Source organism: Ammospiza caudacuta, chromosome 6, assembly GCF_027887145.1.
Source record: "Ammospiza caudacuta isolate bAmmCau1 chromosome 6, bAmmCau1.pri, whole genome shotgun sequence".
In the NCBI taxonomy this organism is placed as follows: domain Eukaryota; kingdom Metazoa; phylum Chordata; class Aves; order Passeriformes; family Passerellidae; genus Ammospiza; species Ammospiza caudacuta.
Window position 1 is genome coordinate 49427121 of NC_080598.1, and position 19761 is coordinate 49446881.

Sequence of the window (19761 nt, forward strand, 5' to 3'; positions counted from 1 at the left end):
GTATCCTCATGGTTTTGCAAATACTAAGTGGTCCATTGATTTGAAAAGCTATGTTTTTTATGTTTTATACTGTATTTTAAATATGTCCCACTGCATGTTTTCAAGCAAGTCTTTGAATTCTTAAAAATTATATAGTTAATACAAAAACTGTGATTTTATTAACACTCTATCCCACACAACACCTTCTACATACCCATACAGAATCATTACTCAGAAGCACAGCATCAAAATTAGCTCCTTCCTTAAAGAAAACACTAGGTGTAATCATTCTATGGGCATACACATAAAAATATCAGTGTAAAGTCAAAAAGGTATGCTAGTCCATGAAGTTAACTACATAAAATAATCTTCTTCTACAACTCTGTTTTTAACATGTGAATTTGAGAAAAAGTGTGAAGAAAAGGCAGGAAAATATTGGAATTATACTAACCAAGTTTCTGAGGCTTTGCCTCATGCATTCACACAGTTAGTCTGCTCCCATTGTTTTAATGGACACAGAAGCAGATACCTTTTCATCAGATCATCCCACATCTTCTGCAAGTCAGGATAAAGCACAAGACATCACTACCAGAAGTAATTTTTGTTGCCAGGAGCCAGGAAAAAAAATTAAAACCAAACAACTTGTCCCACAAGCTATTTCAGTCTGATAGAATACAACTATGGCTTCATCACCACAGTAACAATTTTGCACACTTTCCCTAGAACAAGCAACAAGAAAGGAATCACTTTCCAGCACTTCTTGGGCACTGAGAGCCTGTGATTCCCCATACACCAGAGGCTTGCAAAGAGCCATATGTATTGTAAATATTTCAAAAGGTAAGTTGATAGGATTTTCTTTTCAATTTGTTGAAATTTTACAATGTTGCATTTTGACAAATCTAGCAAGAAACTTTATTTGGAAGAGTTGAAGCACCATTTCCCTAACTAGGTATTTCCAAGAAAATAACAATCATTTAATCTTCCTTGCTGGGTTTGAGAGTCTTTGAATCCTTGGCTTGACTTACTATCATTCCATATCATGACTCTTCTCATATATAGTCTTCTAAATATGCTGTCCTCAACTAAAGCAGTAAGCAGCATAAAAAGCTAAAAGCATTATTTTAAAGATACATATATAAGCATTTAACTCATTTATATAATAAAAATGAGAGGATCCCTTTCATGAGTGCACCACGGGCAGTAGATGGCTTAGTTGTCTGATTTTCTCTTTCATGTTCCAATTCCAATTTTCTCCCCACCATTGTCACTACTGATGTTCTTCCCCTTCTTTTTAGCTGTCAGTAGATAAAACTCCAGCAGAATTTAGCTTGAAGCTGACCCTGATTCCATTTAGTACTTTGCTGCATCCATACAGACCCTTCCTTGGCTGTGAGGAACAGAGAGACACCCTTGGTGTGTTCCATGTGCAGGAGGAAGATGAGCCATCTGGAAAGCAGCTCATTTCCAAGGGCTTGGTGTGAGCTGTGGAACTGTCTATGGATACAGGGCAACATGCTCATGTAACAACTGTAACAACTGTAGAAAAATAAACATGTCAACTCCTGCATCCCTCTCAACCCATCACCTCTGGGGTTACAGAATGAAGCCTCACAGTGAAAAGTAAGTACATGGAGGTGGGCCCACATTAAATAATGAAAACTATTTTAAGGCCATTAAAAACTACCATTTGTTATCTGCCCTCTGCCTTTCTCAGTGGTAAGAATATCAGTATTTGACCACTACACAATAGCATATAAGACTGCAAATTCACTGGAACTGGATTCAAACAGGGAAATCTCAGCAGGTACCTTTCACTGCATGGTGCAGCATTAAATGGTGCAGCTGGGCCAATGCTTGCAAACAGGCATGGACAGTCCCTCACTGCTTAATAACATGGTGCTATGACTGCCAAAGAAATAAAATCTAAATGCTCTGAAGAGTTTTGTAAACTTTCTATGATCTACTTATCCCTGTACATACAAGCAGAAATAAAAATCCCAGTGAAGCACAAAATCTCTGTAAGAATAACTTGTATTTAGTTTGGTAATACTTACAAGCCTCAGTCACCTCTGAAGAGACACTGAATTCAGACTGTAAAGTTTACAGTCATTCTTAAAAGGAGAAAGAAAAACACTGACCAGAAATGGGGAAGAGAGTGAGATTAAATGCACACTACTGGGCAGAAAACATAAGCTATTTAGTTGTCAGCTACTCTAAACCTGTCCAGACTTTGAATACTAAATTTAAGACTGAATTAAGGTGATTTTATTTAAGAATTAGAATTTAAGGTGATTACCACCTCATTCTATATCACACAGAAGACTATAGTCTTGCAATCCTCTACTATGAGAAAAAAAAAAAATTAAAAATTTTTAATCTTCTGAGAGAGGTGAGGTTGCTCAGCCTGAAGAAGGCTCTGTGCAGACCTTAAGTTACCTTCCAGTATCTAAATGGGCCTGCAACAAAACTGGAGACAGACATTTTGCAAGAGTACGTAGGGACAGGACGAGGGATGAAGGCTTTAAATTGAAAGGGAGCAGGTTTAGATTAGCTGTCAGGAAGAAATTGTCTACTGTGAGGGTGGTGAGGCACTGAAATAGGCCGTCCAGAGAAGCTGTGGGTGCCCCATCCCTGGAAGTGTTCACAGTCAGGTTGGATGGAGCTTTGAGCAGCCTGGTCTAGTGAAAGGTGTCCCTGGCCATGGCAGGGGGCTGGGAATGAGATCATCTTTAAGGTCCCTTCCAACCCAAACTGTCCTGCAATTTCACTCAACTGGAAATGAAATCCCATCACAACAAATCAGGCCTGATATGACAGATTTCAATGTTTTAAGAATAAAATTTGAAATCAGAAGAAGAAACCCCACACATCTAGACAGAAAATATGCTGGATTTCTGTTGTCATTTTTTAAAAAAACAACCTATTCTGAACGTACAAAATATTCCAGAGTAGAAAAGGTATCTGTTTTTCTATTTTCTAATACATTATGTTTGAATTAAGTAAAATTAATAATACTGATTTTATGAGCAAAATTTATGCCACTATGGTTTCAACTGGTTCATATCCTTATGAGGCCAAATAAAACAAAGCCAGAAGAGTTGAGCTCTGGGAAAAGATTCAATTAAATTCCTTGGAGATAAAAGCAAATTTATATTCTTAAAGTTGTTCAAGTCCATGGAAAGAACATGACAAATTCAACAGACATCCTCATAGATTTAAAAAACAAAACAAAAAGAACAGCCAAAATCCACAACCCTGAGTGGAAGTGTACCCAAAGCAGACACTGCTCCAAAGCCCACAGAGATGCTGTTTGAGAAAACTGAGCAGATTTACATCATATACAAGAATTTCCCCTACACTGCCACTTCTCACTTTAATCTAGTGACCGGACTTACAAAGCATCCTTTTGTCCCTGCTACCAGTTAGTTCCCTTATGTCCTTGACATCTCTATAGGACATGATTCATGCTTGTCTAACATTTACTGAAGGACAGTGTTGGTAGAAAACAATTCTTGATCAATCGTCAGTCAAAGCTATAGAACTCTCTCACAAATTTTTTGCTGCCTTTGACTCTGCTCTTGCCATAACAAAAAGTACATATGCAACCAAAGCCATGCTTAAACACAGCAAACCAAAGCAAACACTTCACTCAGGAAATTGTAATAAGACCCCGGCATAGAAACTGCCATTCTCCCCAACACACTGGCCAGCCCTAAGTCTATTACAGAGTTTTCTAAACTGAAGTGGCACTGCCACCTTAAGACATGAGGCCAGCATTACAATTTTCACTATACTAGAGTAGTAAAGAAGAAAATCGTTTTTAATTACCTTTTTTCTGAATTTTTTAAAAAATCTATATTCATATTAGAAAAAATTAAAAGTGCACAACTGATTAATTGCTTTAAGTCACTTATCATGTTATTAATACTCTTCTCAATTAAGTGGCAATTTAACTATGCAACCTAGCTTAGGCTGAGCATTTTAACATTCAGTAAAAGGCATCATTGTGAATCAAAGTTCTCCATTCTGCCCACAGCCAGCACAAAAATGCACTGCATTTTGTAGCCCTTAATTTTTGGCAACTAGCCACAGCTACTATACATTTATGAGAGGACTTTTAAATACATACACTCAAAAAATTTGATGGGATCACAGTACAGTGATATCACAGTTAGAATATTAATTGAGGTAAAAATCTTGTCAACTATCACAAACTCGGAATAATTTAAAGGACCCAGACCATTCTCTTATTTTATCTATGAATATGGCACTCCACTACTGTGTAGATGACATTCAAACTAAAAAGATTCTTCATCTTTGGACAAGATATAAATTAACTTTTAAAAACTACTTCCACATGATACTGGAATACTGGGAAGAGCCCTCTTACCCTTTGTAGAATACGCTTCAGCAATCATCCGTAGCCGATACGGTGCCACTGCAGTCAGCTGCAAGTCATCAACACCAACTCGAGCATATGTGTTCAGAGCTTCTTTGTAATCACCTTCCACATAGTTTAATTTGGCCATTATTAGGTTGGCTTCTTGTAGGAATTCTGGCTAGAAGGAAGAGAAATAAGAAAGGGTTTTCCCTAAGAAAACACACCTAATTCTTCTGATAATTATTAGGTATGTTTTCTCTCACCCCCAGAATATTTCTTCTAACAGAGCAACAAATTAACAAAATCCTGTCTTGTGTAATATTTGAGAAGCTTGAAGTAGGGGGGAATTCACTAAATCTCATTCCAGCAAGCTACTGAAAAGCATTTTACCAGCCATTTTAGATATTCACATGCGTATTTACACTGGTACCAGAAATACCTCTCAGTTGGAAAACAGCTTTTCCAGGTGATAAAACTATTTAAAGGCAGCCTATCATTACAGCTCCTCATATGACTTCTTTTTCTAACACAAGCACAGTTGAAAATAACATAGCATCAAAACTTAATGATATATGTTCCACAGCCTACATATTTAATTCACATCATTTCAAAGTATCAGGGCAGAATAAATGTCTTGAAAAAAAGAATTAATGTAGGAATGAAGAGAGAAAAGAAAGAGAAATTAATACTCCCAGAAGCCACTGAAAACAAAATGTTACAGATGAGTGTACACGAAGCTTCTTTTGATCTCTGAAAAGATGGATGTTGAGTACAGAAAAGGTAAGCTGACATAGTAGCTACAACAACAGTTAAGTAAAACAAGGACCAGAATGGTTATGAACATTAGAAGATTCTGACAGAAAATGCTCTCTTGTATTAATCTCACTTTCAGAATCTGCAAATATAATTTAAGGAACCTTTCCTCAATACTTCAATAAATGCCAATTTTTCTAATTCTTGCTCAGGCCGACTTACATACCTTGAGATTACCCCTATCAAGTGCTGCCGTGAGATGTTTCCTGACCTCGGTCAGCTTTGGCTGGGGGCCCCGGGGACTGTTACTGTGTTTAAGAGTATTTTCCTTCAAATATTGTTCTAGTTTGGATTCTCCAAGAAGAAGCTCTGCCATGTCATCTGTAAAAACAACAAACACAGGAAGTATTAGAAATTATTTTATTTCACTAACATTGCCTGGATTTAAACACAAACTAACCAAAGCAAACACAACATTAAGTATTTGGGTTTATCACGTCACGTGATATTTTGTTTTACTTTTCAATTTATCTTTTCCCTGCCTGATTCACTGTAGAACCAAGTCTCCTCTGTTCTAAGATAAAAAGAATTAAAACATTAACCTCAAGTCAGTATTCTCCCCTTCCTCCTCAAAAAAGCAGACAACTGACTCTGTACAGCAATTCAAAGCAGATTAGTTTGGTTCAAGGAGTTTAATATGGGCTGTGTGAAAGGCTCTCAGAGATCAGAGGCCCACTCCAAACTTACAAAACTGAACTTTAGTTCACTGTATGCAGTTAATTGCCTTTCAAAAAGTCAATCACTGGCAGGTCCTTTCAGGACAGGTATTTTACTCATAATATTCAGAAGACTTCAGAGTCTTGTTCTGAGTAAACAATTTTTGTTTATGAGTCCCTTTAAAAAGGAGATTAACAAACAGGAGTGAAACTTGAACATAATACTTTAGGTCAGCATGGTAATGTCCCACTTGGGAGAAGAACAATGAAGATTAATTTTGTTAATTGGCAACAAAATTGCAATGGCAACTTTTTAAAAGGGTGAAAATATGTCAAACTAGTTACTTTATGTTTTAAGGGATTTGCAAGTTGATACTTTCTCTCTGATCTGTACTTAGGGAAACCAAAGTATTTCACTTAACAAGTAACATTTCTCTTTCCTTTTACCCAGTTTAATGCTTCACTGAGCAAGCTCCATTTCCAAAGATGGTCAAGGAAACAAGATTGTCAAACATAGCAAGGAATCTAAATGACACTCTAAAACAAGTGCTTTGGTTCAGGAGCTGAAATACCACCAAGGCTGTTTACACTGGAAAGAGTGAGGTCTATCACTGACATTCTTTAACACTTCAAATAGCAGAACTTCAGAAGTGCCAAAGAAGAAAGTATCACATGTACATTTCATTCTCACATGCAACCCTTCAAGAAGGTCCTAAAAACTGCTCTGGTCCACACTCCTGTAACAAGCATTTCTTTACTGAAGTTAAATACAGTAGATCTGTCTCTGTGGAGAAAGAGGTAAGAACAACTGTACTGTTGAGCTAAGAACAGCACCAGCTGCCAGGTATGTTTTGTTTATATAAACTGAAAAATGTCAAGGAGGCATGTGAAACAACTAGTTTGGATTCTTACGACACATGAGCCAAAGAACAGGTCAGGCACCAAATAAAAAGAAAATAAACTTCTCACTGCTAGGTATGAAAATGCATACCTTGAGGCATGAGGATTTGTAAAACAAGGTGCTGAAATCATCTCTGCTAGTAATGGGGAAAAGTAACCAAACAACAGCACTGGCACATGCAAGAGCAAAGTGTAGCCATATCAGCTACACCACAGAAAGAAGAAGAGCATCTTCTCACCCATTTGTGGGGCCACAATAGAACAAGACAGTGCTAGACATAAATCTAGCACTCTACAGAAAGTTTGTAAGATTATTCCTCTCTTACACATTGCAGAATTTCTCACAGTGGGGAAAGGAAGAGGAGAGAAACAAGAAGCCACCTCTGGAAAATTTAATGTATCCTCTCTCTCCTTTTCCTCTCTCATCCTCCCACCTTGACCCTAAGATAAGCTTCACCTCCCTGATAATGACTTGAAAACTTTAGAAATGTAATGTTTCGAAAGACAGGACACAAGCACGAACAAAGCCTTAAGTTCAAACTGGCACATACTCTAAAACTATCCTGGCACCTTAAGAGGGGAATCAAAGCAGTCTATAGGAGCCAGGTATTTTTTTTCCCATCCTTGATGCCCCTCAGAGAAGCTAATGATCCACACAGAGCTAGAGACAGTCACAGTGCAGTGACATGCAGTGCCCATACTTTCCTTCAAAGCAAACGTGGGAGAGGAGAAAACAGCAGCTGCAGCTTACACCCAGGTCTGAGCAGCAAAACAAAAGCTGCTCTTCCAGGTCACTCATACCCAGCACAGCTCAGCCCTTCCCTGTAGCACTGCTGCAGATCATGAGACACAGCACCATGAGAGACAGAGGCAGAGTTACTGTCAGACTGGCTTTCATGGCAGAGGTGCTGCTCTGGGGCAGCTGCTGATGACTAACACTTGAAAACAGCAGGTCACTGCAAACCATAAAGGCCACTGCAAAGCAGAATTTTCTTATTTTCTTATTTACTGAGTCTCTCATCTGCTAAGTCATTGGCATTTGTTGTTATTGGCAACAAACTTTTATATCAAATTATTACTGAGTGAATACTTTATTAACAAAGCATTGGCTTTATGCATCAACCATTCTATGTCAGTAACAATGACTTTCAATGGAGCTTGTAACAAAATTCCAATTACATGGACGCTTCTGAAGGAAACCATTTATGAAGCCATAGCTCTAGTAGTTTTTCATTAGTTATAGCTATTCCTTAAGACATCCTGAAATAATCTAAGAACTGTTTGAGAAGAAATTGCTTTTCTTTTTCTTCCAGCACAGTATGAGTGATCTAGATTATATTCTTCTATTAGACACTTTATAGAGACAGAATTAAACTGTGTAAAGTTGATAACATGAAGTTTAGTGTCCCTTCAGCCAGTTTAAACAGATGTTTCAGAAGAAAAACTGTTCAAAAACAGTTTCAATACCATGAAATCCAGTATCCCATTTTCAGAAAATTCACACAGTTATGGCTTAGTATAAAATTCATGATTAAAGGAGAGATTCCCTCTTATTCATCTATTTCTGTGCTGAAGAATTCATCAACAACAATTACTTAGCAGATTAAGGGGTTATTTGCTGACTTACATCACAACTGCATTGCAGAACCATTTTGGACAAGAACAGCCTAACCTGCCCATCTGCTTCTGCAACATCACAGTATCACTGAAACAATCTCCTGGCTAATAGGATGTCCTCTGCCTGTAATCAAAGACAACTCCAAGCACCTTGGAACTCCATGACAAACTCAAGCATGCTTCAGGTGAAAGGCCCATTTCTCTTAGCATGTAAAGCAAAAATAAAATACAGATATTTCATGTAAGCTGCTTTCTTTCAGCTTAGAGAAAGCTTAGACATTTGTACAAAATGGCTTGAGAAGAGTCTTGTGTACACGTGGCTGTCCCTCTGTGCAGTATGGATCAATATGAATCATCTTCAAAACAAGAATACAGGCTGCCATAAATAGGGAATAGGAAAAAGCACACAACAATGTGCCTTTGTAAAATAGTCTCTAAAAATATCATCATAAAACCACTTTGCTACTTTATTTTTAATATCTGCTTTTTGAAGCAAATTCTTCACCACAGTATCAGAATCTGAAGCAGTTGCTCACAGAAAAACAGAATTAAAATAGAGGATTAGTCTTCTTTTATCCTTGGTCAAGAATGATCAAGATCACTTATAATACTAATATTTACTTAGGTTAAGACCATGGTCTATCTTGAAACATTCACTGAATCACATTCATCTTTCTGATGAATGCTACCACAACCTCCAGGCACTTGTTGAAGAAGCCAGTGGTTGTTAGCAGGCTAGGTGAGAGGAATATCCAGCTCTAAATTACTTTCTAAAAGTAAGGTTAGAGAGAAGGAGAGAGAAAGAAAAGAATCGCAAAATTGCATACAACTACCAAAAAAAAAAAAAAAAAAAAAACACAAAAAACCCACAAAAAAAACCAAAACAAAAAAACCCAAAACATAGCTGAATACAGATTAGGAGCTCTCTTTTGCCTTCAAATTTCATTCCAAGAAATAAGTTTAAAAGTTTATTCAATTCCAGAGCACACCAAGATACATTATAGTGAATGATGATGTGGTCTCAATAGAACCAATGAACCTCTGGCTACCTGTTGTTTTGTGGAGCGCAAGTAACTGTTCTGGTGAAGTATTACTTTTCCTGTGTTGGTTCAGATAAAAACCAAAGCAAAACACTGAGGTTTGTCCAGATCATGACTACTATATATGTCGTTTCTCATATTAATGCAGAAAAATTTTAAGGGTCTGATAATTACTTTTTTCAGAAGGAAATACTTGGAAGGTAAAAGGGAAACACACCTCTTGGATAACAACAGCTATCACAACTATGGCAACAATTATCAACAACCCTGCTCCTGTTATCAAGTCCCCATGCACCAGATGTTTCTCTGCAATTAAACACCCATATCATGCTGCTGTGGAACACTGGCCAGAATACACATGATCCTGTGCTATCAATACTTACATGTTATTTATGGAACCTCCCTCAACAGCTTAACATCTACAGCAAGAAAGACTAGGCAGAAAAGCACCCCTTCTTCCTTATATGACAAATGGCATAGATTTAAAGAAATATTTTTAGTATTTCATTTCCCTTTTCTCTGAATTACACAGCTGCAAGAAAAATAGTGCATAATTAGGATAAAATCTCCTACCACAATGATTTAAGCAAAGAGGCTCAACCTTAGACTCAGGCCCTGAGGATCTGAATTTGAATAGGATGTATTTATTAATAAGAAATACAGAGCAAAATACCTACAGAATCTGACTGGCCAAACAAACTTTAATCTTTCCTTGTAAGCAAGCAAATAAATCTAGAAGCACATTATATCCCATGTTGTATTATTTCATCCACTCTTCACCAAAATCTTAAATATTTCAGGTAACATATTTTAGACTCTTAAAAAGCCCAACTGTCCAAATGCACTGAAGTTTAAAGGTCATGGTTATCATTAGTCTCAAATGAAGACTGCATCAAGTGAGATTAATTAGATGAAGCATGGAGTTCTAAGAATAGAAGATGGTGCTGCTTCAACTGCTCTGTCCTGGAGCCCAGAAAGAAAAAAACAAAGATGAAAAACTGAAGTCCTAACTCAGGACTATTTTTAAAAAAGGGAAAGGTGAAAAACAAATCAGGGTAGGAAAGGGACGAGGGATAAAGAGGACAAGTATGAGATTTCCAGGATCCCAAAGGGACCATACATTGATGTGCAGAATTCCAGGAAGTTGAGATTTGCTTTGTAAACTCCCTTCTGGTGCTTCAAGCCTTCCCATAGGGAAACTAGCTTGAGACTGAGAAAAGAAACTATTCCTACTCAATCCCTAAAACTCTTAGTCTGTCAAAGGTAAAACTAAAAGATCAGAGGACCTGAAGGGCGGCATGCTGCTGTATTTTATGATGGTTTTTCCCTCAGACATCCTATGACATTTTGGAATATCACAATACCCAAAAACAAAGAAAAAAAAACCTAAGGAATTTAGGAATGGTATGCAGCAAGAAGGATCTCAAACAGGTCAATTGCTTTATATAGTAACCAGACAAAGATTTCAGAGTAAAGTTTCTATAAAACAGCTGAAAACAAGAAAAATTTTGTAGCCTCCCACAAAACAGTTATTAAGAAGGCCATTTAAAAATTGAGCTTTCTTCCAGAGAAGGATCTGGAAATCCTGGATCCAGAACTGATTTCATATTCATCTGGCAGAAAAAGCATGAACCACATGGTTTTTCACCCAGGAACAAATGGACTATGCACTTAAAGCAGACATTTGCTTTGTTCACAATGTATCAAACCATGAGTAAGAGCAGTAGCTTCAAGAGGAATGTCAGGAAAAGTCTCCAAGTACTCATTCAACTTTGTGCTCAGCACCCAGTAAATCTGGACCAGGAGCTACTTAAATCAAAATGAATGCTAAAACTATTCATAGATTTCTACACGGTTTATATTAAAAACAAGATAAACAATATACATATATGCAGAGATGTCATTTATGATCCCATCCCTGACTACTTATTAGCAAGAATTCACAGCACCAGAGGATGGCTGAGGTTGGGAGGGACCTCTGGACATCATCTAGTCCAATAGCCCCAATCCAAGCAAGATGACTTAGAGCAGATTGCCCAGGATCCTGTCCAGCCAGGTCTCTGGAGACAGCAGAAAAGCACCCAGAGAATATGTGCATCCCAACAAGCACTGCTGGTAGAAAGGTTCACACTGATGCACATGTCACACATATAAAACCAGAAGCAGAAAATACAGAGTCAGCTGTTCAAGGAAATTTAATTTTATTGACTAACCCCTTTAATTATATACAGTCATTCATTTCTCTGCCTCTTAAGTACACAGTGCGCACGGTACCTTTTTACTGTGCAGCTACATAGTGTGGACACAATTTTCCTGCTTGACAGCCAAAACTTGCTTTGAAGAAAAATATTATAGGCTTTCCAATCTATTTATGCATAGGCAAGTTTACTTTCACAGTACCAGTACTACTGAAATTTATTTTATGATTATACATATCAAGAACAGAAAACTGTTTCAAACTATTTTTTTTACATTCAAGCTCACCAAATTTTGTGAAATGTTAAGGCCATCAGAACAGTAAATAATCAAGCCAGGGAAGTCACAATGTATCATCTAGAAGATTGACAGGCTTACAATTGAATAAAACTTGGCCCCTTCAGTCCAATACAATGTAAAACCAAGAAATAAGAATGCATGTCAAACCCAAGACTGGGAACACAAAGTGTGGGAAACAGGACCACCATCATCTTTGAGTGTTTAACTGGAAACAATTCTATCAACCACACTGAGGAAGAACGATCAAAACTTAGCTTCTTCCCATCTCTGTTTTGTTTAGGCTACAAAGATCAAGGAATGACTGGGAGAACAGGAAAAGCACATGCTGTGATAGCTAGGAATTCATTCCAATCTTGCTTCTTGCCATGATTTATTTCTCAAAGGATAAAACAGTTTTCCTGTTGCTACTAACAACAACAAAATACTAGAGACAATTAGATGGAAGGCAAAAACCAAGCCATGTCATAAGGTCAGTGGCTCTTGTCCATTCTCTACAAACAGCTATATTGCAGCACAGTGCAAATTTGAGAGATGATGACAAGGGAATCCAACTTTTGTTGTCCCAAAAAGATAAAGAAAATTACTGACAAAAAATGAAATCACTAATTAATTGCCAGGTCAGAAGAGAGATTTTTTGTGTTTGGGGTGACCCAAAGCTCAGATGAAAGCACATAGATGAGCCTCTGTTCCCCAGAAGGCAAGATCTTGCAGTTCTCTACCTTTTCCAATCTTCTCCTAGCTTTCCAGGTCCACCTTGGAAGCCTCAAGTAAATTCTTGAAAGAGTACCCTACATTTGTCAGTCTCAGAGACAATTGCCTCAGGTACATAACTACCAGTGTTAATACAGAACGTACCTTTTGGCAGCTTGGCTGGTTGGTGATTTGGTGGGGTTTCATTTTGGTTTTTTGTTTGTTTTGTTTTTATTCTACCAACTGTTCTAAAAACAACAGGTCCCTATTCTTCCTTTCCTTAAACCCAGCTCTAATGTAGTCCCATTAAAGCCTTGATTAATGCATCATTTTCTTCCCATTAAGGTAAAGAGACTGCAATTAAATAGTAAAAAGAAAAACAGAAGTGTAGCTGCAAGCTAAGCCCGTGCAAATCTGAGTTTGAGATAAGGCACACTTAAAAGATGAGCTACAACTTGTTCATATAATTAACTGCAGAAAAGTATGGGAGGGCCTGTAAGCTGTTGTTGTTTTCATATCTTGGTTGCCTGTGCAAAAGTTTTATGGAGATGAACCAAGTTATTGGTCTCAAGTGAGCTGCATTCAAAATTCTAGAAATTAAAGGTATTTTCAGCCCACTTTTTGTTAAAGATGCACTGTTTACAACTCCAGATAATATGAGATTGTAGTAAAGGATTTCAGCTTAGGCATACAAATTCTGAGTGGAGTCATACCAATCACACACAGGTCATCAGTGGGGTGGGAACTTGCAGAAATTCTTGCAACACCCCTGAAGTAACTCCTGAGCAACTGATAACATCGCTGATCAGAGCAGCTACCAAAACCTGCCACTATGCATTCTGCCACACGTTTGCTAATGCCAGAGAAATGCCCAGATTCAGCATCTCCCTCCACAGCCTGGAGCAGAGATAAAATGCTCTCCAATTATTAAAGGTCTGGCTACCCACCTCAAACTATTAGCCAGAGATCCTTACTTCCTCCAACTTATCTCAGCATCCTGCCACTTTGCTTTTTACAAAGTTATTATCTTCAGTCACTCCTTATCAGCTCAAATTAAACAGTATTCAGTGCAGAGAAAACTGTGAAGAACTGAACCACTAAATTCTAAGATTTTATTCTTAAAAAGACAGATTTGTGGGGAGGAGGAATGGCCCAAACTCGGTAGGGAAGGAGAATGGCTCATATTTGTTAAGTTAAGGATCTTCTGCCCCCTTCTTTACTACCATGCAAATCAAACCCAAACAAAAGTGGTATCAATGACCCTGAGTTTATGCTAATGAATTTATTTCCCTATAGAAAAGTTAACTCTAACCTTTAACCCTTGAAGTTGGTTTAAAGGAACTGAGAGCAGCTATAATACAGAAACATACAAGTATCTATTCACAGATACATCTGGCTACCATTTCTTGTAACTTTTAAACAAGGCAAAAGTGCAATCAACCTAACATTACTACATAAGACATCCAATTTCTAAAATAATTACATTCATAATATATAGAAATATCCTTATAAATGTAATCAGTTATAAGCCCCCAAATACTTCTTTCATTCCACAATACCAACTACATGCTTCCTCACAGTTCCCCTCACCTTTGCCCTCCACTGGCTGCTGCTACTGTTCTTTCCACCAGCTCTTCCACTACTCACACCCCTGTGGGAGGCAAATGAGCTTGGCAAGCCAGCAAACACAGTAGGGCCCAGAACAAGAAGCACAGAGCTTTCTGCTGGCCAAGCACAGTAATTCCCACCTCTGGTGTTCATCAACACAAGGGAGAGGCCAGGAACACATAACCAGGAGAAGCTGCTCAGAGAAGAAGCAGCTTGATTAAAGGCAGGAAGAAAGAACTACTCTACATAATAGCAGCGAGGTGTTAGACCAGCTTGGTTACTTGTGAAATCACACGCTAGCATTTTCTCTTCCAGAGGAACATGCAGTGTGAGTACAAGCAGATGATCCACATCATCACTTACACTGTTGTAACACCCCTGGCTATCTGAAGAAACAAAGCTGTCAGTCAAAAATAAGACAACACATCTAAGTACTGTCACCACCTTTACTCTTCATTCAGAAAAATGTCTGTCCTTAGTAATCTTGTTCTGTAAATGTGACAGTGAATGCAACAGGAGGAAAACAAAGATGATAACAAATGATAACTTCTACTGTGGTGGACATGCAAAAAGCCACGTCACATGGTCTGCAAACTTTTCTGGTAGAGATGTCAATTTCTTAGGCAAGCTTTACATATACAAATCACACTACAAACTCTATGAATAAAACCAAACAAATTTGGTAAACACCTTCTAAGTAGGGCATGAGTCCTAAGAGGTTTAGAAATCCCTTGTTTATTCTGAGGATAAGCTTTAACCATACATCTGAGGTCTTGTATTTCACAAGGCTGCAAAACAGATGAAAACTGATAAGATGTTTCTATTTTTAGGCCCTACTTATATCAAGATAAGGAAACAGCATAGAAAGTGACAAACAAAATTAGACATGTAAAACAATTCATAATCCTTTGGGTTTGCTACTCTGCTCCTAACTCCTCTGTGTTCCATTACTCTGCCAGGCTAAACGTGAGGCTAGGTCTGATAGGAGACTGCAAAAAACAAGGTGTTGAGAGGAAAGACAGTCAGAGAAGAGATCCCAGACAAGACAAATCAAACAGAAATGGAATAGCAAAAGTAGTAAGAAATTCACTAGGTAAAAAAAAACAAACATTGTGTTACCATGTTGGTGTATTTCCATGAGCAAACTTGATACCTGTAGGTAATGTTCTATTTTCATGGCAATGTCACAATGCTCTTGGTAGCATATAGATCTGTGAACTTCCTGGGCATGCACTGTCTCCCCACAGTAATGCAATATTTCACAATGGCTAAGGTTTCTACAGAACTACACCATTCTACCTTGTTTGAACTATAAAAATTCGCCCCCTCAGTGTTTTTCCAGACAGAGCCATCCATCTCACTGAACTTGAGCAAGGTCACGTTCCAATTACAGCAACAATGAATGGCCGGAAACACCCGTGGAAAATCATGGATCCTTTATTTTATCCATTCAGCTGGCTGCTGAACCAGCGTAAGGTTTCCTCACTTTGTTTCCAAAGGAAGGAAAGAAAGCACGAGAATATTGATGTCCTGAAAATGCCCTGAGCAGATACAACCTTCATACTGAATTCCATTGTAGACACTTCCTATGAGACGCTACTGTTTCATCAAAAATACATTATGGCCTTGCAGTCAGCTTTGCAATGTGATTGTTAGCTTCCAGTTGTGCTTTTCAGTTCTGGGAGCACTTCAAAATACATTCAGATTACTTTCAGATATCCAGCATTCAGTAACCTCTCCAAATATTCTTTGAGCAAGCAATTATGTACTCAAAGCATCCACTATCTGTCATGCCATGCTTCAGCATCATGCTGCTCATTTGCAATGTCAGACAAATTTCAACCAGCAATGAAAATTTCTTCAGTTCACTTTGTCAGAAGGAACTTTTGAAGTTAGTTAAACCAGTTTGGAACACTCACAAAGTTTCATTAGTGAAAACTGCTCTAAGATTTTATTTCTAACAACTTGGGGTTTTTCTCAGTTCCTTTCAAGAGGCGATACTCAGTAAGTGAACACCAAACACCTGAGGACAGCACTGAACAGGCTACAGATTATCCAGGGACTGCATCTTTGCGACCCTTAGGGCAGCACCATGATTTCTTTGCCAGCTGCTACAACTGAAAATCCTGCTGTACTGGTTATAACCAGCAAGGTGCTGGCAGCAGAGGGGCTGCAGGAGCAGCTCTGGGGGGAAAAGGCCGGGGTTGCCCTGCCACAAGCCCAGCTGGTTCCAACAGAAGCACAGCAGACACAGCTGAGCCACTCCGCACAACTGACATCATCTCTGGGGAAGTGTATTTAAGAAAGGGCAGAAAATGCCACAGAACAAAATAAAAGAAAACAAAAGGAGTGAGAAACAGCAGAAAAACACAACATCAAGGTCAGAGAAGGAGAGGGACAGAGGTGCTGCAGAGGTGCCAGGGAGGAGCCAGGTGGAATGCCCTGAAGGAACTGGAGAGCCTATTCCAAAGCAGGACCACTGTCAGTGGGGAGCTCATCCAGAGCAGAGCAAAAACATGAGAAGGAAGGAGAGGCAGAAAGAAACTGTCTTGCACCACGACCCCTTTGCCCCCTGCACCACATGGGGAGGGGCACAGGAGTGAAGTTCAGCCTGGGAAAGGGGAGAGGAAAAGGTGTAACTTTCATGTCTGTCTTTCTGTCTTAGTATCTGACTGTATTTTAACTGGCAACAAATTAAATTCAGTTCTCCAAATCAAGCCTGTTTTGCCCAGAACAGTAACTAGTAAGTGATCTCCCTGTCTTTATCCGAAGCTCCAATCTTACTCTACATTTTGCCCCTGCCCCTGTAAGGAAGGGGAGAGCCTGAGCAGCTGGGTGGGCATGTGCTGTTAGGCAAGGCAAACTCAGCACCCTGCACATGACAGTTTTAACCCAATCTTTTAGCAGAATGCTGATGAAGCAAGAGCCCAGACCAAGATTTGTGTTACATGGCACAAATCTCATTACTGCTACTGAGTCCTGGCTCTGAAGCAGAGAAATACAATACAAACAGGCTAAGTGGCTAACAAAATCTGAGTCGGGTTAAAGGCCCTTTTTTCATCCATCTATCTATCTATTTATCCATTGTGAAAAGCAATGCAAGTCACAGGCTTGACACAGAATACACATTTTCTGTGATCCAAATTGTGACTATTACACAGAGAATAGCAATTATTCAATATTTCTCTTTTTTTTCTCTCTTTTACTTAAAGTTTAGCAAGCTAGGAAAACCTTTCAAATGCCATCAATCAGACACAGACATTTGTTCTAGGGTCATTTTTATGCATCCAAAATCCTACCTAAACTGTCATTTATATTTTATCCACTGCCAGGTTTTATACACAGGCTTCTATTAGGGAATAGATAGGATCCATCAGCAGAACTAAACAGAATAAACAATACAATAATCAAGTCCACTCAAAACACTGCACTTCTCAAGTGCTGCATTTCATCAGAAGTACACACTACTGCCTTCTGTAGCCACACAGACCTTTGTCCTGGGAGCTGTCATTGCTGTTTCTTCCTGCATCTTATTTAGGCTGTAAGCTTCAAGAGATGGGAATTTGCTAATGCAAAACAGCCCAAATAATAACTTGGACCACTAAGCTTTTTATCAAGTTGTCTAATCCCAGTTCCAAAAAGGAGCTGTAACTGAATCCTAGTAAAATAAGTCTATTCTTTTGCAATAGTGCAAGACTGAAAAGATTTCAAGAGAGCTTCCCAAAAGGATTCATTCCCATCTGTGTTCAAAGAGCAATAAACACTACTCCTAGCAATGTTGATATCCTCTGTTAAAATGCTCCAGCATTCAAGAATTAAAGCTAATTCCCTACACACCAATATACGGTTAGAATAAAGATCTTCTTCCCTCTCCCTCATGCTTTTAAATCATTCCTATGATTTAAATATTCCATATTGTTACACATTCGGCCAAAAACCAGATTTTTGTTATCCATTCCCAAGTCAAAACTGAACATCAGTATAGAAGGATGCAGTAAAGTTCAGGGTACTGAACCTTTAAGTTAATTGCTTCAGATTAAGTAGCAACAGGGATATGCATCAGAGTGCCTTTCAGTTCACATGTCTCCTCACGGGTGGAACAGAGGCACTGCCTCTCCTTGGTAGTCTCACTAGCTGATAACCTTGGCCTGCAACCTGTTAGGTACACCTGGATTTGGAACACAGACTTCCAGTTTTCCACACTCTCCACAGCAGGTGAACACATTTCATTAAATAAATTACTCTCCTCCTGTGTTACTCCAATACAGAAGAAGAGTCCCATATGATTAGTTAATTTCTTGTTTATGTTCTTAGGCAGGCTTGGAAGTCATGTACATTGACTTAGTCCTTCATGTGCTGTCAAAAAGTGATAAAATCTGCATGTGATACTTTCCCATGCTTTAAAGATCAGGAAATGCTTCAATAATTTGTATTTTGACCAGTACAGAATCTAGAAGATGCCTTCACAGGAAAACCACTGAAGTGTAAAGTTATGCAGATTGCATCATTTTCTCTTGATATGCGTCAGCTAGGTAAAACATACACAGGTTAGAGAAATTCAAGTCAAACTGTCATTAACACCTGCAGAGCTCTCCCTGCCTCTCTGAAGTACCTAAGTACATCTTGAAACTATGAAGATCGTGCTTCCCAACTAGGCAGCAAAACATATTTGCCTTTGCTTGAAGTGATCTCTAACTAGCTCATAGTGTATCACTCAATGATGCATGTCCTGAAACTAAACATACCTTCCATCTTTTCACTCATGTTTACTTTTAGTTAGGAAAATACCAGTGTCGGGAACACCACTCAGTTGTTTTTAAGGCAAACACATATAAATGTTATCTACTACCCATTTATTCTTAAATTCTTTTCTCTTCTTTGAGTCAGGCTTTCCCTCTTTTATAGAGCTGAATCATGCAGTTTTCTTCCCCATCTAAACAGGCAAAGCTATCACTGCTTCCACAACAAACTTCCAATGATGTCAATGTTTTGCCTCATCCTCTCTGACAACTTATCACCTCTGAATTCACACCAAGTTCTGTCTTTACAGACTTGACTGCTCTCTGAAAATACCCCTAGGTCCACCTCAAGCAGGTGAGTGAGCCCAGAGAGGCACACACTATCCCCATATTTTTTCTCACACAGAATTAAGGCACCCATGCCAAAGACAACTTCCCTGTATCTCCCTCGTTCATTACATACTTCCATGCCTCAGAACGAAGGACTGCTTTTCACCTCCTTCAGTTAAACATATAGAAGTTTGTGACATAAGAATTAAGAGAACAAGCAAAATATTTAGAGTTTCTACAATAAAATAAATAAAGCTGCACTATATTGCTGAGGATTGCTATTAAGAGAAAGGACAGAAGCCTTCCCAGAACACGCTGTGCACAGACCCTCTGGCAGGCACAGGAGGCAGAAGGACATTTCGGGTTTTATGCACACTGACTGTCAGCATGTGCGCCGGCAAACTGCAGGCTCGTGATATCCCCCGGGCTGCTCCGCGCCCCGGGCCGGGAGCGCACAGGGCCGCGCTGCTCCCCCGGCCCGACGGAGCGCGGCCCGCCCGGCTCTGCGGGGG

The 19761-nt window shown here is 38.8% G+C and overlaps 1 protein-coding gene across 1 annotated transcript in view; it reads right to left on the reverse strand.

The window, feature by feature from the left end:
• TTC7B (tetratricopeptide repeat domain 7B) overlaps window positions 1-19761 on the reverse strand; it is a 117336-nt gene that overhangs the window by 97146 nt on the left and 429 nt on the right. The window contains exons 2-3 of the mRNA XM_058806325.1: window positions 5340-5494; window positions 4370-4538 (exon numbers count right to left, since the gene is read on the reverse strand). Coding sequence (XP_058662308.1) covers window positions 4370-4538; window positions 5340-5494 — 324 coding nt within the window. The remainder of the gene's footprint in view (window positions 1-4369; window positions 4539-5339; window positions 5495-19761) is intronic.